The 25354-nt window shown below is 35.8% G+C and overlaps 1 protein-coding gene across 19 annotated transcripts in view; it reads left to right on the forward strand.

Annotated features, from left to right (window-relative positions):
- The window catches only part of KDM6A (lysine demethylase 6A), a 162083-nt gene that overhangs the window by 95330 nt on the left and 41399 nt on the right, over positions 1-25354 (forward strand). For 7 of the 19 annotated variants that reach the window (XR_008468059.1, XR_008468058.1, XM_054211940.1 and 4 more), the window contains 12 exons: positions 3106-3160; positions 5989-6023; positions 8194-8259; positions 9511-9604; positions 14460-14586; positions 17290-17388; positions 17767-17986; positions 18550-18684; positions 19126-19281; positions 19937-20032; positions 22487-22591; positions 23216-23611. Coding sequence is in view for 17 of the 19 variants with exons in the window: in XM_054211940.1 (XP_054067915.1) it covers positions 3106-3160; positions 5989-6023; positions 8194-8259; positions 9511-9604; positions 14460-14586; positions 17290-17388; positions 17767-17986; positions 18550-18684; positions 19126-19281; positions 19937-20032; positions 22487-22591; positions 23216-23611 (1584 nt within the window). In the remaining 2 variants the exon portion in view is untranslated. The remainder of the gene's footprint in view (positions 1-3105; positions 3161-5988; positions 6024-8193; positions 8260-9510; positions 9605-14459; positions 14587-17289; positions 17389-17766; positions 17987-18549; positions 18685-19125; positions 19282-19936; positions 20033-22486; positions 22592-23215; positions 23612-25354) is intronic. The other 12 variants (XM_054211905.1, XM_054211915.1, XM_054211982.1 and 9 more) reach the window with 7 other exon arrangements.

Raw genomic sequence — 25354 nt, forward strand, 5'->3', positions numbered from 1 at the left:
CTGGTGTTAGTTCTAGTAGTGAAAACACGTTAAATTGCCTAAATCGGCATCAGATTACTGTTATTTTACTACCAGACCTAATGCTTTCATCAGTTCTCTTTATAAGCAATCCACCGTACTTCTGATCCTTGGAAAGGTTACCTTCGAAATTGTTTCCACAATCAGAGGCAAGTCAAGGACTCCAGAGGAGACAAAACAGGCTGTAGATAATTGTGTAATTACAGATGGCTACAAATCAAGGTATATTATGACTTGGGCTGCAGCTCGTGAAGAGAGCCTGTTACTTTTTAACATTCAGAACACTGCCTTCTAGGTAAATCCTCTTACTGGGGATTTGAATTTCTATAGACTGCTGTCTGCCTTGAGGTATTGTATGCTGTCTCTGAACTGCAGCGGCCTCTCCTGCATAATAACTATTTCACACAGCAGTAGCCAGCTTCAGTACTGCAATATTTGAGAGAGGTGCAGATGTTTGCTGGCCGCTTCTGTTTGTTGCAGAAATGGAAGCTGGAAATGATTACTGGGGTTTTTTTTTTATTATTTTTTGGTGCTGGTAATTGTGATCAGTGGATCTGCTTTTGGCTGATGAGGTTTATGTTAGAATGCATGCATGGTTTTTTTTCTGTCTGATTTTGAATACTTAACGGGGAGCTATGTATTATTTATCTGGCAAGAGGTGTAGGTTTGCTTGTGTATGTGCATTTCTAAGGTTCTTGGTTTGAAAGGTTCCGAGTTTTCTGTGTATTGCTTTGCGATAATTGTTTAGTGCAAATGGTTTATTTTGCTGTAGTTACGGGCTTCAGTTTACCAATTTCTTTACTGTTTGTGGCTTAGTGAATAGTGCAAGCAGAAATTTACTATACTTAGAAAATTTTCATAATGTGGATTTTGAAATTTGAAAGTCAGCTAATGTAGCAGTAAGAATTTAAATTTTTAGGAGGCATTGCTGAGAATATTCCTGCTTTTTTTTACTGTACTGCACTGATACTGCTGACATATTTAAATATTAAAATGGTTAGATTTTCTTATATGGTTGTCTGCTTTATCTCAGTGAGTCTCACTGCAATAACCCTTCTGAAAAGCTACTACAGAACAGCTGTCAATCGTTTCTCTTTAGATCTGCTTATTTCTTATAATAACATTGCTAGGTGAGCGCAAATCTGTGCCTTTCTGTTTTGTCTTTTCATATTAATTGTTGGTGGCAGTGCAAGATGACACATCCGTGCAAAAAGGATTTTGTACCATTTAGATCGGTATGCTCAATGTACAGGCCAAAGTATACAGGTCTGTTCCGTTTTTTCTTTTGTCAGGCAAAGTGCAATATAAAGTAGAGCATTTTATTTTTATTTAGTCTTTAAGTTGCCTGCTTAGTAGAATCACTATGGTAACCGACTAACGGATGTCTGAGGCACACAACCTGCATTGCAATGTAAGTGAGGAGATTTTAAGTTGTCTGACTGCTGAACAGTAGAAGAAAGAACAGGCAAGGCAGAGAAATAAGCAGATATTTAATATTTATAAGCTGTTATTTAATTCTTGCTCTAAGGTTAAAAAGTTATTTTACAAGTAATGTATATGTGAGTACATTGTTTTCTGTGCTCTCTTCTGGGAATGATACTGCTAAAATGTTCATTAAAAATCATAAATTTGTGTTATCATTCAACTTGAGTTTGTTTCATTTTTTAAAAGCTGTTATATATTACAAATTATGTTGATAGAAGTCAGTGAGGAGGTAAGCTGCATCACTCATGAGAACATTCATTTTTTTATGCTTTGCTATACATAATGCATTATTTTGTAATAATTTTTCTGTTAAAAATGTTTATTTAGAAATTTGGTGATCTATTAAACTCTTCTTATAAATCTTTGATGTGTGTGTTATATAGGCATACTATACTCGAGTTATTATTAGGACCCTGAGGAAAGTTGTGTAGTATCTAGTAGCTCCGAGTATGCCAATACTGAAAGCAAGCTGTATATACATCCATTAATAAGGATCCTTTTTTTTTCTTCCCAGCTACACTAATAAGCTCCTGATGCCACCTAGTTTGGCATCCTGGGCAGCTGGGGCTAAATTATCATTTTTGTGCTAACAAAATAAAACATCAGTAATGTTTTGTGTATTAGAAGCCACCTGAAACTGTATTTTGTAGATAACTGTATTTATTAACAGTAATATTTCTATATACTGTCTCTTAGTAGCTATATTCCTAGGCCTTATCCTCTGTTGAATCAATATGTTATTCCAAATTCTACAGCGTAGGAATTCTCTGAAGTTTATGGTGAAGTTCAGAGGCACTTGAGTTTGTATGCCTGTTCCATTCATTTTAACACACTTGGTTGCGTTTCAAACTGTAAATAGTGATCACTAATTAGCATGACACTTGTGAAATGATTGGTCACATCCAGACTTGCTGGCAGGCAGGCTTCATTGCTCTGCTTGTGTGACCTTCTTTCTAGAAGAATGAAATACTCAGCTCGGAAGTTCAGAATGCAAAGATGTTTTAAAAGATATTTTTCGTTATCTCTTGAGGAAAAGTTAGTAAAAAATAAACAAGTTCTAATGTTTAACTGAAGTTATCTTAATATCTGAAGGAGAGTATGTAAGAACTTATGAACTCGTGTTTTAATGCAAAGGTATTCATTTTAAGCGCTTTTTGACAAGAGATCAATTTTTTAAAAAGGCTTCAAATCACTCAGTCTGGAGGAAGAGTATGCTATTTTTCTAGGTAGACAAATTGAGAGCTTCAACATTTTATCTCCATGAGCTAATTAGTATGACTATATTCCCAGTTGTGTATTCTGAGGAAAACTTGATCTTCCCATTTTAACCATTCATTCGATGGTCAAATCATTCTTCCAGATGCCATCCCAATTATTCTGTGAATATGTTTGTTGCCATCTTACATTACTAGACGCATTGCTGATTCTGCAATAAACAACTTTCCTTTAGCAAACAGTTGAACAGAAAGTGAAAATTAACTCTTAAGACACATGGTAAAATGCAGTATTGATTTTTTAAGTACAAAATTGATTTATTCTTAGTAATTTGCCACAGTGGTAGCATTATGTTGTTTGAAAAATAATTCTTATTTTTTTTTCCAGCATTTTCAGTTAGCTTTGATTGACTGCAATCCCTGCACTTTGTCTAATGCTGAAAGTAAGTAACCTATGAGTATTTCCATTTATTTTAAGTGTTATGCTCACAACTGTATCAATTTTTAATGCCACAATCCTTCAAAATCAGAACAATGAGTACTGAGAGAGGGAGACTACAAAACCTGTCTCCATCTGTTAATAGAGACAGATATTCCAGTGGCATTATGGATCGGTTTAGTAAATGGAATAAGTAAAAATTGAGACTTAGTTTATTAATTGCTCTGAAGACTTGATTTCTGGAGGAAATGTACTATTTGACTGTTCATTTATTTATTTTTTTTATTTATAAACATAGTGCTTTTGCCATGGCACACATTTAATAGTAATTATTTAAAAATTTGTGGCGTCTTGGTAATCTGTCATTTTTCGGTGATCATTTAATGCCATTTAAATTTATAGATCTAAAATTCAGCATCAGTCGTGTGCTTTTGAATTAAGAAAAAGTACAAAATGAAATTGGCTTTATTAGGTGCCAACTATATGTTAGTCTGTAGTTGAACACATTAATCTTTTAGTGTAATATGATCTATCATATGCAGTATATACTGTAGGGTGTTACGCAGCATCCTGCAGGTATTTGTCCATAGTTAGTGGATTTGTATGCAGGAATAAGTGTATATTCCTGCATGTTTTGGCAGCTGTAAGAATTAAAAGGCAGACAGTTGTGAATGAAGTTACTCCCTCAGTTTTTAAGGTACCTTCATGCTGCTCTTGGTGTTGAGCTTAAGTTACCTCCGAAGTCTAGCTTCAGAAGCACTGGCTAAAGTATTTAGAAGCATTTTTGTATTTCTTTAATTCAGAGCTGGGTGGAATTGTGAATATTCGATCAGCAAGGGTAATGAAAGGGGGTTTGTTTACGTGGGTGAAACTGATGGCTGTATTGGTACTAAGGAGCCAGCTGTGCTACAAGGTCTTCTCTAAAGCTGGAGCGGGCACAGATAATTTTGTAAAATTATTTTCATAATTCTTCCTAAGTCAATAGGCTTTTATTGTTTTCTCCCAGATATGTGATTCTTTATTATATTGCATGTTAGTTCATATTACTTCTCGCTAACTTTATCAGTTTTCAGTGTATCTCTGAATTTTTGTAAGATTTTCCTAACGTTTCACCCATAGTCCCCACTGCCCCCAGATTTATGTAGAGGTATGGCCCCACGTAAAGGCGTCATTGCCCCGTGGCCTTGGGCATGGTGCTTGACAAACCCAAAGGAAGTGAGTGAAGAGGAATGAGAGAGATACTTTGTCAGGTTCTCCTGTACTACTTAGAGGAAGGAGAACCGTGCACTCTGACCCATGGTGTTGGCTACCATCACATAAATGCTTGAAATTGCCTTAGTCCTAGCCTTTGCATTTCTAAAGGTTGGGTGAATAACAGCATTATAGTGAGCGTGTTCCTAGCAGAAGTGTTTGAGTACTAAAACGTGTCTTTCTATTTAGGCAGTCTCTGATGTGACACCTTTAATTTCTTTCCCCTGCATGGCATGGCTTCCTTTTGTAGCTTCACACTGAAGGGGTTTTGCTACGAGGGGGGAAAAAGAAGAAAAGATTTTTTTTTTTTTTTTAGATAATGAACTCCCAAAACAAAAGCAGGTTTTTTTTCTTTCATCAGTATAGAGTGAAATTTGATGATAATGGGTGTGTTATGTGCTGTTTAGCAAGGAACACAAAAACTTTATTAAAACTTTAGATTATGCATTTCATTATGACCTGGTTTCTGAAGTGCACTAGGCTACCTTCTTTATAGTGAAGGACAAAGCAGTGCACAAAGGGAGCTTTTCCCCTCCCTTATGACCCAGAGAGAAACCCTGGAACTCCAAATTACCTGTATAAACCTCTGTGTCACACTGTTCTGTAGCTTCAAGAGAAAGAAATCTGTGTGATAGAAATAATTGAGCTTGGCTCAAACACAGGTATCTTCTTACTTGTAGTCCTCGAGAACATGCAGAAGTCTGTCTCAAAGGAATTTTTCCTTCCTCATCAAATCAGAGTAAGGATTACTCTTATCTCGACTAGCTTTAGCTATCTACCAGTTGATGGCTAGTCTAGGTTAGCAGTTATCAAGCCTTAGAGATCAGCCACTTCACCTTTTCTTTAATCATTTGAACAGCATGAGGATAATTTTCCCTCTGCTTTTACTCTTGAACAGCTTTCATTTTCTTTCTGCAGCTAGCAATTTTCTTGCCTCCAAGAGCTGCTAGTAGTATTATGGCATTCAGTGCAATTCATATGAGGAATTTAAGATGCTTTACAGTAAATATCAGAATACCATCTGTAATTAATGCTTTTAGTTCAATTTAACAGGGGAAGGACAATTCCAAAAAAGGAAACAAAAAACCCCCTACGTTTAAGATCCTGTATAAAGCCGGCAGTGTATAATTTAATTTTCTGTTCTGTAACCTAGCTAGTCTGTCCCTTGGCAGTCGAATGAAAATAAAAAATAAATCTTTATTTATAACTCAGTTATGTACAGAAAATATTACCTGCATTCTCTTGTTGTGCATCTCTGCTTAAAGAGGCTTCATTGCTAAGTTTACTGAAAGGTTAATGGACTCTGCATTTCAGAATACAAATAAAATCCGTGGACTGCCTTTCTGCAATATCTGTTTGCAGTCTTAATGCTTTGTTAGGATAGATATTCTCTGTCAGTTCTGTTATATTAAGCATAAAATATCAATGTAAACAAATACTTTTTTTTAATCTTCAAAATGTAATTTATCTTGGTTTTGCACTGATAAATTTGAAACGCTGTTTATCCCTCACTTGAAAAAACATTGCAATTGTAGTTGTCATGTGTTAAAACTAATAATTTTGATTTTCCCACTCTTACAGTTCAGTTTCACATCGCCCACTTATATGAAATCCAGGTAAGCTTTAAGCTCCTTTTTAAAAAGTGTGGTTGAGTTTCTAACTACATGATGTAGTCAGTCTGTGGAATTCAGATTGTAGATGCTTTTGTAAAGTTAGGCTTATGTCTCCAATCACTGAAGAAACTTTATTTGCTTTGGCTAAATTAAAAGTATTTTTATGTGGACTGTCATGCTATAAAATGGAGTAGCTATTTCAATAAACTTACATATTTACTAGTCTCCCAAATTGAGTGCAAAAAAACCCCTAAACATAATCTTTAGTAAAATTCTTTTATGAGATTATATATGTACTTACAAAGTTATACATAGATATAAAAAATATGTAGTTTCTTAGTTCATATGTATACCTATTGTTTCTCTTACATACACGCACACAGTCAAGTCTAGCCAGTTGCCCAGGTGCCTTCTAAGTATATTTGACATGAAATTTTCAAATTTAACTGAACACATGTGACAGAAACATTTGAGGTCTGAGGTAAACAGCACGTAAAGCTGTGTTATTAACTCTATATCAAACCCTACCACAGAGTTTTTTAGGTGAATCTTCTGAGAAGTTAAAGAACAGTTACTGAGCTTCCAGAATATAAGTAAATTAAAATCAAGTATCTGCTGAAATAGCTATTACATATTGTAATTTGACTGACTGGTCGTATAATGAAGATTGTATGCCCTTTTATCATGTGTAGAGGTATTATATGACTGAGGAAGGGATGTGACGTGAAAACAAAAACTGTTGAAATTAAAATGGATGACAGACACAAACTACATTTTCAGTCAGTTGAAAAGTAGCTTGACAAAGTTGTGAAATGGTGAAAAATGACTAGGTATTTGTATATAAATAAAATTTATAAATTTTATAAACAAGATATTTTTCTTTTGAATGTTTCTGGTGCAAAGGTATATGACAAGACAGAAATCCCCCGCCCGAGAACACCATTAAGAAACTTCATGGACTATTACAGTTCTTAACTGGGCACTGTCCAGATTTTATTCTGAGCATTGGAGCACATCTGACATGTTTATATAACAAAGCATCCTCAACACCTTAGTTCTTTTGATCTGCTAGGGTAAAATAGGAAGTCGGACACCTCAGGTCACCATGCCAGGTGCCTTATATAATTATGTGACCAAAGTTACAAGTGCTTAAGCTATGCTTTCTAAGTGACAATTGTAGGCAACGGGAACTTTATTTTAACGCAAGTCAGAGCAAAAAAGTTTCGGTGCGTTCTGCTATTAGATTTGGTTTGTCTCCCTGTTCTGGTTGTGAGGGGTGTCCTCTTTTCTGGAATTTGAGAAACTTAGGGTCTTGACTTCATTCTGGATATTACCTCTGACGCAATAAAGAGGTGTTTTTGGAGGCAGGCTGGTTGCTTGGTTTCTTTTAAAGGACACAGTTCTACGGTTTTCTGAACCCCTCCATATATTTGAAAATTATCTACTGTCTAGCAGTTAATGAAAGAGTTAATTCATTCCTTAATTATGTACCTTCACAGTACTGGAGTTTAAATGATGGGTTGCCAGCCTCTGAACAAGAGAATAACCTGGTGCTGATAAGAGTTAGCAGTGGTTTTTCGTGGTGTTTAATGCTAGTTTCTATTCTTTCATCTGTGGCAGTGTGAGTCCCTCTGTCTATTTAGGATGGTAGCTTATAGGGTGTCCAAAGAAAGATGTTGTGTTGGGTTCCCCTCCCCCTTCCCATTTCTAAGACCATTCATGATGCAGCCAAACATCTAGGACTTTGGATCTTTGGAATTAACATATCTAAATAAAACCAAATGTAATCATTATGACAGTTTTCTGTAATATTTTAAGGCGTACATGTAGGCAGATTTCTAAAGGGGGTAAATAATACAACAAATAACAAAAGTAGAAAATATTCTAGATATGGGAAACGTGCCCTATTTTAATAGGACTTTCTAAATGTTCCCAAGCGTATAAGCATCTTTTTCAAAGTGTGAATATTAGGCACTAATATTTACCTGTTTGACATCCAGACTGCTGCATCTGCTGTCATGCTATACAGCGAACTTCTGTTCATCTGCTTATTCTCCATAGTCATAAACTACAAGTTTTGTTCCCAATGCTAGGTTTAAAATTTTTTCCTGATTGTTTTTATTTTGCTGGACATGGATATTTTATTTATTTATATTATTTGTTTTCTTACCAGTTGTCTGCATTTCATGAACACCAATTTAAAATCTTTTCTACCAACTTCCCCTTGTTCCAATTGAAAGTATGTAATTGCTGCTTTAATTTTTCTTCCTGACTAGAATAAGGTTTTAAAATCAACAGTTGTCTTTTGTGATTGTGAAATCTCAAGAACCTAATGACATTTTTAACTTCTAAAAGGTGTTTATATTGTTTAGAGTCTTCTCAGTTGTCCCTTTTAAAACACCAGTAGTCAGTACTGTGTCCTCTTTGCATAAAACAAATGTAACTGTCATTATCATTTGCATTTAGATGGCCCCATTTGTTTTAGTATGCTCTTCATCTATTTGCCAGAATGAAGCCTAATGTTGAATTACCTGAAAACATATTTTTCTTTAAAAATTGTATAGAATTTTTAGAATGTTTAAAAAAAAAAAAAGTACTCTTGACAACAGACCCTCAGCTTTTATATCTTCTAGAGTTTTGTGGGAGATGAGGAACAAAAGAATTAAGCATTTAAAATACATTCACTGTTAAACAATTACTGTTAGGATAATGCGAAGAGAAATGCCGACATGATCACAAGAAAAATTAATCTATCGAGAAGTCTTAACCTTTAATATATACAAAAAGGCTCATACTATTCCAGAAGTCAATAAAGACCACCATCCTAGCCTGGAAAATATGTTTTCTATATCAAGATCTGTTGGCATAGGGAGTTAAGAACTGAATGTTTCCATGCTTTAAGCACACTTAAACTGTATAGCAAATAATAAGATGACATACCTTCATTCTCTAGGCACTCTAGGCATAGTCCATGGATATGTTTTAATTCTGCATATGGTGGGACTCTTATCAGGATAACAAATTTGTTGAAAAGGCGGTTCAAATATACTGAAGGGAAGGAGAGGCGCAAAATTATACCAGCCACCAATTACCAATGATCTTCATTTCTGTTATGAATTTCCTGGGAGGAATTTGTGTAGGGTTTTTCCAGATGTAGACTCACATTCAAGCATTCTCCTTAAAAACAGCGTATTCATTTTAGTGTGAGAAGCATAATGCATATATGAGGAGTTGACCAAATTCAATAATTTGCAAATTTCCCTTGATTACTTTAAGTAGCCAATTTATTTTAAATACTATATTTATGAAAGTTATTCTCTTACCATATATACGTCACTCATTAAGGCTTTCATATGCACTGTATGCAAAAAAAAAAAGTTCTAGAATTTTTTGTCAATGTGTTTGTGTGCTGTCAGTGCTGTGAAATCGTTGCTATTGGTGATCTGTTGTAAGCTTTATGATTAATGCATTTACTTTTTTCCTTTTGCAGAGAAAGTATCACTCTGCAAAGGAAGCTTATGAACAGCTTTTGCAGATCGAAAACCTTCCTGCACAAGTAAAAGCAACTGTCTTACAGCAGTTAGGTATGTAAAATTAACTTCTATTTGCCTGTGTGTTTCTTTTTTTCCATCTTCGCCTTCAGCAGTGTTTTTTAAGGCTCCATTTCCAAAATGAGTCTTAGACACTGAGCATGATACGTGAGATTTTCACCCAAAATAGAATGTATAACAGTAGATAATTAAGTAAATAAGAGAGGAGGAAAAGATTTTAATTAAACTTACAAAATTAAAAAGCTCTTAGACTTGCTACAGTATGTTCATTACAGGTTTTGGGCAATGAGGGGGTAGTCTTTCAGAGGAGGAGTGCAGCAGTTAGAATTCTGTGTTCTCTGTTCTGCCTCTGACAACATGCCTTGAATAGTCAGGCTAAATGCAGTAAACCAAAATACTCTTCTCTGTTGCAGAATAGAAGAACATGGCAAATGAAAAATTTATCTTTTCTTTAATTATAGTATCTAATGAAAACCTATTTCTGTGAGTAAAAAGTTTATCGTCAGATTCCATAAAAGAAACCACATAAAAAGAAGAAAAAGTATTATTTTTTAATGAAATTTTCGTCTTCCATAGTTATAGAAAGCTGATAAATCATTTTTAGACCAAACTTTCTAATGAGAAGAAATTACTTTTGTCCTATATGTCTTATAAAAGTATTTCCAGAATATTTTGTTAAAATTGTTCAACCCAGTGCAAAACTTCTTCATTCACTTTCTCCATGTTCTTCATCTAATTTATTATTCTAAATATTAATTTAGCCTGCTTACGCCCATTTTTTTTTTCCTCCCTTCACACAGTGGTCATTTAATTCAAATTAGTAATTGGCACTAAGTTATGGCCACAATGCTTTCTTTTTTTGTAATGCAGGTTGCGTATGGATTTGGGGTGGGCTAACTTCTTTAGCTTTTGATTACTCTGTGTGAAATCACACATGAAACTGCTGGGAGGAGTTCAGTTCAGGACTCTAGGTGCTGATCTTTTTGCTGTCACATGGCAGTGTTGCTGACATTTCAATATCCCCTTTGAATATTTTTCAGCTTGGTATTATCCCACCAAGTATAAGTTGTCAGCAGTTTCATCCAGAAAAGCTATACATATGATCAACAGAAGACAGGCTTCCCAAAATAGCTGACCAGTGCTTTTTCAGCTCTGATGTATGTTGCCACAATAGAAGCAAAGGCGTGTGGTTGTATTCGTAAAATCCTACCACAGGTCTCTGTGCTAGCAAGAGGAACAATGGCTTTGAGAACTGGCTACTGTTTAAAAACTGGATTAACTTCCTTTATTCAATCAGCATAGGTCGCCTAGTTTTGTAGTGTGGGTAGCTTCTATGTGGAGAAAAGGACAGAGTAGTCTTAACCGCAACATTCAAGGAATAATACCATTTCTTTTGCTCTTCGCTGTTACAGTGGTATTTATCTGAGTATAGTGTTTATCGCATATTTAGTCTCCAGCAGCTGGTAATAGAAACACCTCCTCAGGAAACATAGTCTGGGTGGTGCACTGCATGGCTGCTTAGAAAAAATAATAGAAAATACCTCCCATCTGCCAGAATGCTACTGGCAAAACCCAGTCAAAATATATTTCTATTTCTACATTGAACTCTTTTTTTTTTTTTTTTAACTACATCATTTTGGCTTGAAAATATCTTTTGTTTATTTTCCTTAGCTAGTTAATGTTTATTGATTTGAAATTTAGGCAAGTTTAGATGTTTTGTGGGACAATTTTTAAAATCTTTGCTCTTGTTGCTGGTTTCCAAAGCAGGTCAATGTGGAGGAGAACCCTGTGATTCTTGGGTAAATAGATATCTGTTTAAGCTAATGCATGCTGGCTAGTTCAGGTAGAGGTAACAGTAAGATCGGTACAGCTGGATAAGAGCAGGTTGTTTCTTCCTTTGTGCCATTACATTTGCTTTCCAGACAACAGTTCTTTTCACCGCTTTACCTAAAATTACATTAAATTAATTACAGTGAAGATCAAATCTGTTTTGGTATTCTTTCTCCAATTGTACTCAGCAGTTGCATAAGAAAGAGTGTAAGAACACCGTAAGCATCTGCTTAGAGATTCCCAAAGCATTCTCCCAATGATTTTTGGCTAGGGGCATTCCTACGGGTGTCCACGTAATTGGGTGAGGCATCATGAGATGCTAAAATGGGGAATAGGCTCATCTCTTCAGAGACTGAGATGATGGTGTTTGTTGGGGAAAAAGCAGTTGCCACAAGTTCAGCGTGAGAGTGATTGATCAGCATAAAAAAAGCCTGCAGCATGAGCTAGGCTAGCCACATTCTCTTCCTGAAGCAACACAGTGATTTGTTAGAAATTAGATTGTAAAGACCTGGAAGAGAGTGTGGAATATTTGTGAAGCATGGACAAAATCTGGGCTTTTGTTTATTATGTTAAAAATGTCCCAAGAGTGGAAGAGTAGTCGCTATGCTACTTGAGAATTTGAGTTAGGTCTTGCAAATGGGAACTGCACAGCTTACCAGGGTTTCTCCATTGCTGTCTTTCTAAATGACCTTCCTTTTATGCATGAGGAGAAGAGACGTCCAGTTTCCTTTACCTCTGCTATTCTAGTGGAAAACTTATGTCTGTTCTCCCTCACCCTCTGTTTTGCTTTCTGTCCTTTTTACCTCCCTGCAGAGGAAGATAAAATGGGGAAGTAACCCTTGTTTCAGCACTAGGGATTGCTAGTTCTCGTTTCTGTCTCCTAGAAGCATATTATTTCTTTTTATCAGTGTATCTCAGTAAAGATCTTCTGAAGACATATATTATCTTTCAGCCCAGCAAGGTTCTGATGAAACAGAAAATAGGCATTGCCACACAACATTTCCAAAGATTCTGGAAGTTGTTTAATGTCCTTTTTTTTATTTTTTTTTTTTTTTTTAACCTTGTTTATAATCCCTGAACTATTACCTTATCTCAGACTTTCCCTGGCACTGCACCACCCGGTACCTTTATCCTTAATGTACAGTTAGACAGGTGCATTCTGATAGCCACCCTCACATAAGCCTTTTTTTTCTTAAAGCATGAGTATTTTCTGTATGCTTAAGAACTTCAGTGACTTGGGATTTGAATCAAAATCATACCTTGTTTATGAAGTCCATAAGAGAAAGTTGTGAATGCTATGTGTCTCTGCAAAAATCATTGGGGTTTTTTTCCTTTTTTTTAATGATGGGTAGGGTTTTATCTTGGTTCATCTTCAGACAAGATAAAGTAGTCTTTTTTTCAGCACTGTAACTACTTGGCTCCTGACCTGACATTTCTTGCAGCCCATGAAATATTCAGACTTCTGCTTCTGACTGCAGTTTCTAACTGATACTTCTTAAAACACCTTAGGCAAATGTTGTTCAACAGATACAATTTTCTTTTAGGCTGCCTTTTTTAAAGCTTGGAAATTTACCCTTCATTTGCAAAAGTGTTGCTGCTACTGTTAACAAACTATAAGCCTATGGAATAAAAAATAAGCTGTATAGAACAGGTAGAATGAAAAATTTTTAAGGTATATTCTAATTACAGAGAGTGAAGTAAGGCTGCAAATACTCATCAGTTCAGTTCTCAGCCTTGTCCACTTTGTGTAGCGTTTCAGATGAGATCAGAATCTGATCTGGATTTTTTGAGTGGTATTACCTGTTCATGTGGTTTGACTGTATTAAAAAGGATAAGCTTAGGGTGCTGAAGTTTAGTTGATGGAGGTTTTAAATGGACATTTAGGGCAGGTTGTGTGTACAACTCTGTAGGTAACTAAAGCCGTATACAAACCTTGGATGTTTTATGAAATTGGTATCATAGTGTTCCACAAGGGACTGTTTATGGGTGGGACACCGTAAAAACATAGGGACAATCTGTTGTCACATCTTTTGTTTTACAAATGTTGGCTGAAAAGCAGTGGATTGTTAGACAAATACATGGAGCTTAAACAGCAAGAGATTGTTGACCAGTGTGTTATGTAGCGATTTCAGCAAGCCAGCTGCGTGCTACAAAGGATTTCCTTGTACTCATGATATTAACAGTGAGATGATTTTGTGGCTGCTTAAAGGAATACCATCTAAGCATAGGGGCAGATGAGGAGCAGCTTGAGAAGATGATGAAGGTGCTTTATTTGAATGGTAGCCCAGCCTGGCATCAGTGCTAGAGCATGTAAATGATGATAGGGGAGTATGGATTGTGGGAGGCCTTTAAAGTGGGGGTGAATAATTTGTCTAATGTAATGAAAGAAAAAAAGGCATTTGAAAGAAAACGATGTGTGGTTAGATGAGGAAATAAAAGAATCTTTTGAGCAGAATTTGTTATGTAGATGAGAGGTGACTGTGTTTGTCAAGGTGAACAGAAAGGATGTTGTAGGAATGGAGATGAAAAGACAATGTAAGAAAGATAAGTGGAGATTCAAAAGTTCTTACTGATGTTGTTGGGGAATTGTCCAAATGTAGATACGGGATAAATATGAGGATTTAGAAGAAAAGGAGTGAACAGAACATAATATACAGATAATGGGTGTGTATACAGGGAGAATGGTGGCATTTTTCACAATGACAGGGAAGGTATCTATGTTCGGAGGTGGAAAGATGTAACATTTTCAGATTAACTTTTTATAGTAGAAGATTGAGCAGTTCATAATTGTGCAACTAACCTCATAGAAAATTATTTAAACAAAAAAAATGCTTAAAAATACCTGAAAGTAATTTTGACTTAAGGTCCTTTTGACCTGTAATTTTAGTATAGAACTTTAAAATTTTTAGAAGTTTAATTCATAAAATTATATGTAAGTGATATTATTGTTTGATATCCCTTTTTTAAAGAGGAACTAATGCAATGAATATCCTGCTGTGCCAAAGTGTTAAATGGTCTTGGGGAATTTCACTTTGCCATTTATGGATTCTTTTTGTAGGCTGGATGCATCACACCGTGGATCAGCTTGGAGACAAGGCAACCAAGGAAAGCTATGCTATACAGTATCTCCAGAAATCTCTAGAAGCAGATCCAAATTCTGGTCAATCCTGGTATTTCCTTGGAAGGTGAGAAATGACTTTATAGACACTGTAAATTCATTGAGGGTACTCATTATTTTGAGTATCTTGCATTGTTTTTCTTCTTAATACTTACAGAGGAAAAATAAAGGGAAAGGATGTATGTTTCTGCTGAAGTCTAGGTTTATAGAAAGTGTATAAAAAGACAAGGTGCTAACATATTTGGGATGAATATAGATTAGAAGTTGAAAAGAAGTATGTTACCCAGGTGGTCCTGCTTTTTTTGTAGTTATTATTCAGTCTACACATTTACAGTAATCTTAGTCTGCCCTGCCTGGTTTTACCTGTTCCTCCTCCTACCACATTTTCTGTTCTTTTTTTTTTTTTTCTTCCCTTTTTTTTTTTGTTGGTAACTTCTCTGTAAATGTTGTTACTTTTCTTCATACCTTTTTCATAATTCTTTGTATGTTCTCAGAATCTCCCTTCTAATTTTAATCAATTTTTGCACTAAAATACAAATATTTTCCCAGGTATACATCCATTTATAAACAGCATATATTGCAACTAAATATTAGGCCAAGATAGCTCAGATTAATCCATTCTAATATCTATTTAAGTGTTGTAATTATTCTGTACTATGAGACAGTATTTCTTACTTGAAAACTAACTAACCTACTAAGATGTAAATCGTATAAATTTGATGAGTCTTCTTGGTCTCCTTTTTAAGGAAATAGAGTACTTTAAGCAAACCAGCAGTAACTCTTGAAATAATAAGGTTTTGGAGAAAGCTTTGAGGGCAGTTCAAGTCCTATGTGAACAAGTCAGTTCTGTTCAGAAATACATTTGAAAGGAATTATGCAAAAATCAAATCCTAACCTCAGTACCTTCCAGCTGACTTTCTTGGAGGTTCTGGTCACGTACAACTGGAACCTGCTTTTGTTTTTGTCATCCTAATTATATTCTTCCAGCTGTTCCTGTAAGACAGGCCTCTTGGACCAGCTGTCTGCAGGCTGAGGGAGGAACACCAGCACTGAGTGTGAAGGGCAGAGGGCTAGAGCAGGTGTGGAGGGAAAAGGGGAAATGAACTTTGGTTCATTTGGTTCATGATCATCTGGCTCGTGTTATCACCCACTGGGCTAAAGTCATGTTTTTAGCTCAGCAGTCCCGTTGCATGTGCCTTGAGCTAGTTGAGTGCTTACGCAGCAGCAGGATGGAGCCAGGGCTCCATGAAGGTTGTGTGCCCAGCTGCCGTATTCCTGCTCCTACCGTGCCACAGCTTTCATGTAGTTAGAGTGAAACCTACGACCACACAAACAAGGGGGAGAAATGCAGGAAATGGGGGGGGCGGAAATCTAGCGGTCCTTTCTGTGCCCCATTCCTCCAGTCCATACAAGGGCAGGAGAAGAGGAAGGGAACAGGGTTACAGGGTTGTGCATTTGTTCTTCCTCTTTTTTCCCTCCACGTGTATTCCACTGTATTATTCCTTCCTCTGCTGGTTGTCCAAACTGGATAGCAAGGCAGTTTAAAGGTACCTTTCAAAAACATACCACTACCACCCGCCTCCCGCACTGAAAAAAATCCATCACCCCATTTTAAGTTTCGTTGGGTAATTAATGTTAGTGCTATCCTAATCAAAGTCTTCATGTATCTGATAAGCAGACAGATTGAAACATGTCTATTGGAAATTGGGTTAGATTGTGATTAAAATGATCTTCTGAAACATTGTATTCAGACTTAATGGATGTTTTTAGGCAAAGTACTGCTAGATTTTATTGTATTCCTCTTGTAGTATGCTTCAAGAATACATGAGAGAGAGTAGCATGGTTGACAAACCTTTGCCTGGACAGTTCTGCTTGGGTTTTATTTTTTACTAGAATAAATTTTCTGTTGTTATTTATGTGTTTTGAAAGTTGTCGGTTCTTTTTCCAACAGGAAAACTTAACTACAAACAATATAAGAAGCAGAGCTATTGTAGATTAAACTAGTAAAGATATTTATATTTTTAGTATTGTATTTATTTGAAGCTTTTAATTTTAAAAAGGTAGGTGTTATTCCCTGTGGTATAATTGTAGTTCTCTTTAAAGTTCTGATATTTCTGCTTATAATGCCAGAATACGTTTGAATTTGTATGTGAAAAATATTCAACTAAGAAATTGTGAAAAAATCCAGAACAGCAAGATTTTTTACAAAAATTCGTGCTCTATATATGCAGTAAAACTTAACATTGTTGTTGTTCATTACTTGAAATCTTATTGAGATGTGAGAAATGCACATAAAAAGCTTCCTGGGCAATCAAGAACTATCCTGATTGAGTTGGTCAATATCTCTTAATAATTCCAAAACACTTCTTGTAGAACACGAAGTTTCATAACCATGTGTTTGATGAAATAGGTAACTTAATTGTTTCTTTATAATGCTGTCTGTAGATAAATATTGTACTTACTGACTGATAAGTTACCACAAATGAAAGAAATATAAGTCTTTAAAATATGCTATGAGTCTTTCTTACAAAAGCAGTGAGCTGGGGTTTAAGCAGTTTTGGTGTACTTCTCAAAGAAATAGTTAGTAATACATGTTGATTAAGATGTTTGAGTCTGATTATGCCTGGCGTTCTGAAACGGCAGATGTTTTGCATTCATCTAGATGAGTGTGTATTTGTATGACAAAACATTTATCAGATCAGTCTTGGTAAGCCATCCTCAATAATTACCTTCTATAAATATTACCAAAGTTCTTTTTTTCTTCTCCCAGGTGCTATTCAAGTATTGGGAAAGTTCAGGATGCCTTTATATCTTATAGGCAATCTATTGATAAATCAGAAGCAAGTGCAGATACATGGTGTTCTATAGGGTAAGGATGATTCAGGGTAATACAGTGATATAATTCAATGCTAATATATGTAAATAAAGAATATCAGCTTTTTAACTCTCTTGTGTTCTCAAAGGGACCGTAAAGCTTTTTTATTTATACCTTCATGTTGTCAGACTTGTCTCATTTGAAGTTTAAATAAAAAATTTATATTTACTTTCTCGAATTTTTTAAAATACTGAATGCACTAAGTATATGAGCTTTACATGTTAAGATTTTATTTGTTGTTTATGCTTATTACGGTGGTTTATATAATAGCAAAGTTTATTAAGGGTTTCGGGGCGGGTGGTGGTGTATATTTGACTTGTTTGTATTTTGACTTTGTTATTAATTCTCAACTTCACTAATCTTTCTATTCAGTGTGCTGTATCAACAGCAAAATCAGCCTATGGATGCTTTACAGGCCTATATCTGTGCTGTACAATTGGACCATGGCCATGCTGCAGCCTGGATGGACCTAGGCACACTCTATGAGTCCTGCAACCAGCCTCAGGATGCCATTAAATGCTACTTAAATGCAACTAGGAGCAAAAATTGTAGTAATACCTCTGCACTTGCAGCACGGATAAAGTATTTACAGGTAAAACGAACGTTTTAGGAAGCGGGAAATAGTCTTCCAAAATACAGAGCAGAGGGGAGGGGAGGAGTAACATACAAGCTTAACTTGCAATTGTTTGTGGTGTGTATAACCTGTTTTCATGTGTATTGTAAGCATATCATAGCCTGTAATATTTGATTTCTTCATTTTTTAAGTGAAACTTAATTCCTTATAAACCCTATTTTGCACATTTAATCAAAGCATACTGTTTTACATCACTTTGCTTTTTTCTTTGTATTGTCTACGTTTTTAAGTTCTCATAACATATAGAGAGAATACACACACGCTATCTTTCACTCTTGTTTGCAATTTCAGAAAAAAGGAATTATGAGACCTCTGAATCCAGAGCTCATCTTTGTTCTGATTCTCACAAAGGTTTATATTCTGGTTACCCTCTTTATACTTAGCACCTTTCTAAAACCCCAAATTTTAAATCTGTCCTCTCTTTAAGACATAATTAGCTACAGCATTTAGGAAGATTTCATGGACTTGCTCTTACTAAAGTAGGCTTGTGTTAAATTTGCTTTTTACATAATTTTTCCTAGGCTCAGTTGTGTAACCTTCCACAAGGTAGTCTACAGAATAAAACTAAATTACTTCCTAGTATTGAGGAGGCATGGAGCCTACCAATCCCCGCAGAGCTTACCTCCAGGCAGGGTGCCATGAACACAGCACAGCAGGTGAGAAGTTGGGTTATGTTCTGCAGGTGCCCAGCTTTAAGGGTTCTTTACAATCGGTAGTGGTCAAGCTTATTTTATTGAGCACAGGACTGGCTTTTATTAATAAAAAGCCTTTGATTTATTTGCAAAGGGATATTAGATCAAGAAGCTCCCTATAATATGGGAGAAATATGGGGGTACCAATTTAGAACCTTTGTGGATTTTCATGATTTTAAAAGATTTCATCTTAAGTAGAAATGCTGCAGTGGTTTAATAATCCCATGAAAGGTACACATTCCTCCATTGATGACCATATGGAAACTGATTTTTCAGTTATTGAGATCAGCTTCAGAATATCTACTCGGCCCTTTTAATATATGTGGGCTGTTAAAATATATAATTTAAAGGAAAGAATTAAGAATATATAGAACCATATTTTTGTCTTCCTTCTGTGATTCTTAGGCTTGTAAACCTCATCATCCAAATACTGAACCTGTACTAGGCCTCACTCAAACACCAATTTCACAGCAATCCTTGCCACTACACATGATTCCTTCTAGCCAAGTAGATGACCTGACCAGTCCTGCCAAGAGGAAAAGAACATCTAGTCCAACAAAGGTATATATTCTGATGAACTAAAGAGCCCCCTACCAAAATTATATGGAGATATGCATTGAAATAATGCAGCATGCACAGAATTTGTGCTGTGAATTTTGATCCTTTGGCATCAAGGTGGGGAATGTTTTTAGGAATTTTAAAAGACATTTTTCAGTGATGTGTTTAATCAGGTTACAGTTCAGACAGGAAGTGCATAAGGGCAATGCAGATCGGTGGCACTATACTACAATCATAGTTGTATAAGTGAAAAAGTACAATCATAGTCTAATGATAGATAGAGAGGGAGACGATCATGTCATCCTGTCTATTGCCTTTGCTTATATTTAGAATTCAAGTGTTTCATCATCATGTAATAGTGTTACAGTAGATAAAGTATCCAGTTTTAAAAGTAGTGTACGTTTAAGTTAATTACATAATTTGATTTGATTGTTTCTTGTTATGATATTAGATATCGTTTAAGTTTTTCCTCTGACTACTCTGATACTGTATGGGAATGGTAGAATGAGACTTGACATGTTTTAGTATGTTATTTGTTTATATTGTTATTCTTGAAACAATGACTAGTTCTTTCATAACTAAGGTAAAATCTAGATAGTAAAAGAAATTATGTTGACCCTTGTATAGTCACGCATTTTAATGTAATATTTTCTCTCAGAATACTTCAGATGTTTGGAGCGGTGGCCATACAGTGTCACATCCTCCTGTACAGCAACAAATTCATTCTTGGTGCTTGACACCACAGAAATTACAGGTAAGTATGTTGAAGATCTTAGAAGCTTTGTGTATTTTTTTTGTTTCTTTCTTCCTTTTAAGAAAATAAATCTGGAATGGTTTTTGGTTTCAAATTTCTGAAATTCAATGTGAAATACTTCCCAAATATTTCCCACAGTGTAATTCAAGTTGTGCTAATATTTATGGCTTCTCCATGTGAGATTAGTTCTGTAATAAAATAAATGGTCTCTAGCAGAAACTGAGCACTTACATTGTATGAATTTTATAATTTATAAAGTAAGAACATACAGTGATTCTTTTTTCTTATGATGTTTTAAAGATAGATATGCAAATTGGCACACTTCTGTGCTAAGTGAATTTTGCTCCTTGCTGTGATGAGGGGGGATATTGAAGGAGTTGAAGTATTGTAATATCCTCTTTTTCCTCTGAGGTAGCTGCTTGTATCAAATTGCATAAACAAACATGCACATTCTGCAAATACTCAAATAAAATACACAAAAGCAGTACCAGATTTCATGTCATCTAATGTATTTATATGACATGCTAGATTTTATTTTTGAAATATTGTTTCAGGTCTTTTTTTGTTACAGTGTTTTGTTGTCTCTTCAGCTCATTAGGGCTTGTAGTGAGCTTCAGCAGGAATTCCATATTATGAAGATCAGGCCTAGCTGGAGACTCTTACTCATGTATTACAGATACTGCTTTGGATGCAATGAAAAATAATAGAAGGGAACACAGTGCAGCAACAGAAGGCATTCTGATTGACTGAGCAGTGTTCCCCTCAACTCTAATATAGTTCTTCAGCGGTTTCTCTATCTGAACAATACTGGCTTTATTATTTGGTTCTCCCTAATCGTTTTCTGTGTCTCTCTTCATGCATTCTCAGTATTTCTCTCTGCTTATTTTATATCCTACTACTTTCCCCCCTTTTTAGTTTCACCTTTTTCCAGATCCAACTTTAACCTCTAAGCAGTAGCTACATAGGCTTCTCTAAGTACGATATACTGTATTTGCTGGCAATAGCTCAACAAGGTTCCAGTATGTATGAATAGGAAAGCCAAAAAGATACGATGCAAGACAAGGGTGAATAAAACCTTTATTATATTTTCTAATTCAGCCTTTTAAAAGTGGCATCTCAGAGACTGGATGGTTATGGTAAAATTATTGAAAAGGAAATCAGTTCTGTTCTACCTCAAATCAGGACAGTAACACACACCAAGTGTCTCAGCTGACAGAAGCAGAAGGGGGAGGGGCTATGGTCACACAGTATGTGCCGGGGCTGCAACATGCTAGTGGAGGAGGGATGGGTGTGTTGGTTTCTCAGAATTGTTGGGCAGCAAGAACAGTGGTGCTCGCAAAGCCTCTGCACCCATAGCACTGGAGAGAAGCGCAGTCTTACATCTGCTGACATATGTGCTACGTCAGTCTTTCTTATTCCTATTGCCTAAGTTGGATTATTTTTTTTTTTTTAGGTGATAGTTTGCAAATACAATTGTTCAAAGCAGAATGAACTACACTTTATTTTAAATACTCATAGTTCAGTTCCATTTATGTATTACTAATACAGCATAATCAAAGGAAAGGAGAAGGATGTAGAAAAATAATACATGCAGACCTGAAAGGAGCTAAAACCTGATTTGTGTTTGGTTTTGGCGAGGCTTGGTTTGGTTTGTTTGTTGTTTTTTTTTTAGTGTTTGGTTTCTGGTTTGTTTTTTTGTGGGGGGGGGGGGGGTTTAAAGGATTTATTTACAATGATGTGAAGTAGCTTCGTATTTAAAAGCAATCAAGAAAAACGTATGTCACCTTTTGCATACCACAGCTTTTGCACTCCTTTCCACATACACCCCTTCCTTCTCAGATAGTGCTTTTGTGTTCCACAATTTCAGCATTTATGTCATGCCACTTAACAGCAGCTGGCTTACTGGCAGAATGATGGTGTGTGTTGACTAGTTTAAAATGGGTAAAGATCAGCTTTTTTGGTAATTTTGTCAGTTGCAAAGGAGTTCAGTATCATAACTTAAGATATTTTCTGTAATTGTATGGTTTTCTGTTGTGTTTTTTTATTTTTTTAATGTGACTATAGGTTGAATTTGCTTCATGCTGAACAGTATTAATAAAAGAATATCACAGTATAAAAAAAGTGTTAAAACATACATAATGATAATAAGAATTCTATGTAATCATACTTGAATGTAGTTTTCTTTCACAGTACCAGTACACTTAATTTTAGTGTGGTGATAATATTTATACGCTCAAATAATTTAGCAAGTCTCTTTAGTTTTAGTAACTAGTAATAAGGTTTGGTTACATAATAGCGTATGGAAAAATGTTTAAGTCTGCAACAGAAATCTCAATCATGTTTTCAGCTTTCCAAGTCTTGTCTTCGGGGATAATTTTTAGCATTATATGCAAGAAAGTTATTAAAAAGCACATGCAATTTTAATGTTTCTGAAATGTACTGCTGTTTTTTCAGCACTTGGAACAGCTGCGTGCAAACCGAAATAATCTAAATCCAGCACAGAAACTTATGCTGGAACAGCTGGAGAGTCAGTTTGTCTTGATGCAGCAACACCAGCAGGTGAGAACAAAAATATTTTTCTCTTCTACAGAACTTTTGTCAGTAATGGTGTCTGTTGTGTTTCTTGAATTCTGAAGAATTTCTATTGTACAGAGTTCTCCTGCCCTTTACTGCGTTACATTAAGTCAGGTTTTTTGTATAAAGTGTAATTATGGTTTACTGCTTGAAACGTAATGGGTTTAACTATGTTTTATTATAGGGCTACCAGATAATGTAAAAGTTTTCAAGCCCCACTTTCAAACATAAAGTGAGTGGGCACATCTAAAAGCAGTCTTACTTGAAAAATACTTAGTTGTAGTAAGCCGTATTACAGCATATCTCTCCTCCTCTCATTGTTAACTTCTCTCTCTCTCTTAGTGTCCAACTTTAGCAGTAAAATGCTAACAGTCAAACTGAAGGGTCTAGAAGAAAAGTGTGCTGATACCTTTACCTTAAAATTCGCTCTGTGCATTTAGACAGTCTGTGCAATAAGACAGTCCTCTTATTTCTCAAAAGCAACTGGGAAGATCTTAAAATCAGTATAAAATTGCAGTTGAACCATGCAATAAGGTGCACAAACCTTGTACGTTTTTTACTTCTTAAATTCTGCAGCTGATGTTCTTGTGCTTTTTCATCTTCCACTAGATGAGACAAACAGGAGTTGCACAGGTACGATCTACTGGAATTCCTAATGGGCCAACAGCTGATTCATCACTGCCTACAAACTCTGTCTCTGGTCAGCAGCCGCAGGTTGCTCTAACCAGAGTGCCTAATGTCGCTCAGCGTGGAATCCGTCCCGCCTGCCCAGGGCAGCCTATGGCTAATGGACCCTTTCCAGCAGGCCCCATTCCCTGCAGCACAGCAAGAACGCTGGGTAGTACAGACACTATTTTGATAGGCAATAATCACATAACAGAAAGTGGAAGTAATGGAAACGTGCCTTACCTGCAGCGAAACGCACTCTCTCTACCTCATAACCGCACAAACCTGACCAGCAGCGCAGAGGAGCCGTGGAAAAACCAACTATCTAACTCCACTCAGGTATACAATTTCAGTTTATTCATACGCCACGCTAAGGAGCCTTGATAAGCAAGTGACTGTCTGAAGTCTCTCATTTGTAAACACGTTTTCTGTTTCCTAAAGTCGATGACCTAGATGCAAAGAAAACATACACTAGGTTAAACCTGCCTTTTACCTTTTATTGTTAAAAATCTAGGTATTAAATTAACTACTTTCAGGATAAAGGAAATAATCATAAATCAAAGAGGGCAGTTATATATTGCTCAGCTGCCTACATTTGCTGAAAAGTTTCTTTAAAAAGGATTACTTGTACATCTTTTTGTTGCTTCTTTAATGTGAAACATTGTGACTTTGTTTTTCATGTAGGAAGAATGTGCATATTTCATGGGAAACTGAATGTTGTAGTTATTTTTGACATTACGTTGCTGTCATGTCGTAATTATTACCCATATTTTGTTTCCGTATCATCTTTCAAAATTAATACCTAGCAATCTGTCCCACAGATTTACTTGCAGAATAATACAATAATGCCAGTAAAAATTCATGAGGATGAAAGTGTGTAAGGAAGGGTGTTTGGTGTATGCGCGTGTTAAAACTTGAAGATGGAGTTTATTTTTTTGTTTTATTTCAGCCTAAATGTCTGTCTTCCAAGACATACCTTGTGGATGTAACGAGGTGTTCTATAGGAAGATCTCCTAGTGGTTTAATTCACTTCTGCCAGATGGGTTATACATCTTGACACAATACTGTTTTCTTCCTCAAAACTGCATAAATTTCTTGGTTAATTAATATTGCATGTTACTTTAATGCTGAAGAATTGCAAGTGGGCTGTGGCACATACATACACGCTTAACTGCACATACACTGCAACAAAGGGCTGAGATCTGGAGCATCTTGTGTAAAACATGGTTATTCAAAACTAAAACAGTGTGATAACATGATTTTTTAGTTTCCTCTGTAGCAGTATTTACATGGTTTATAAGCATGGCAGGGGGATGTGGAGCCTATTAGCCTCACTACCTCTTGTCTGAAGTAGAATTCACTTTCCTATTTTCTCTGTATTGCATAGAAGAAATTCTGCACTTGCTAGAGAAGTGTCTGCTTCATATTAGATGTCTGTGGTACTAGGGTCCATAAAGTAGGCAAGTAATAAATTGCAATAGGAGTTGACTGCTTTCCATAGAGATGGTGTTTTGAAAAAGCTGGGTAATTGTTCCAAGGAAAGCTTGCAGTCCTATTTCCTGCATCCATTGCATCTTTGTTCTGTGTGAAGTGATTCAGAGAACAGAGTCTCAGCAGAGTTTCTGACTCTGTAACATTCTCCGTAGGTACCAAATGAACTCTTGAGTTAAAAAAAAATATTTATCAGTAATTAAGCTACATAGAGGAATTAAGAAATTATGTATACAGGTGTCACATGCATACTGTAGTTTGTAATTAACAAAAAAATGTGGCCTGTAATAGGTGTAGCAACACTTCTTGAAAGCCAAGTGAAAATCAGACTAGGAGGAAACTTCATCACAGTTGGGAGCCTCCAAATTGGGAATGCTGCCCTTCCAAAAATAAAACCTCAGTTACAAGTAAATAGTGGATTCTTTCATCATTTTTCGCATTGGCTCATAGCTAAGGGATCATTTAAACATCCAACAATTCAATTGTTAGGTTTGGGAATTTATAATGAAATATTTAATACAGTGGGGTGTTGCCTGAAATCAGCTACATATGTGTCAGCTTTGCAGTCACTGATATGTACTGTTTATTAAG

The sequence above is a fragment of the Rissa tridactyla genome, chromosome 1 (genome assembly GCF_028500815.1).
Source record: "Rissa tridactyla isolate bRisTri1 chromosome 1, bRisTri1.patW.cur.20221130, whole genome shotgun sequence".
NCBI classification, from domain to species: domain Eukaryota; kingdom Metazoa; phylum Chordata; class Aves; order Charadriiformes; family Laridae; genus Rissa; species Rissa tridactyla.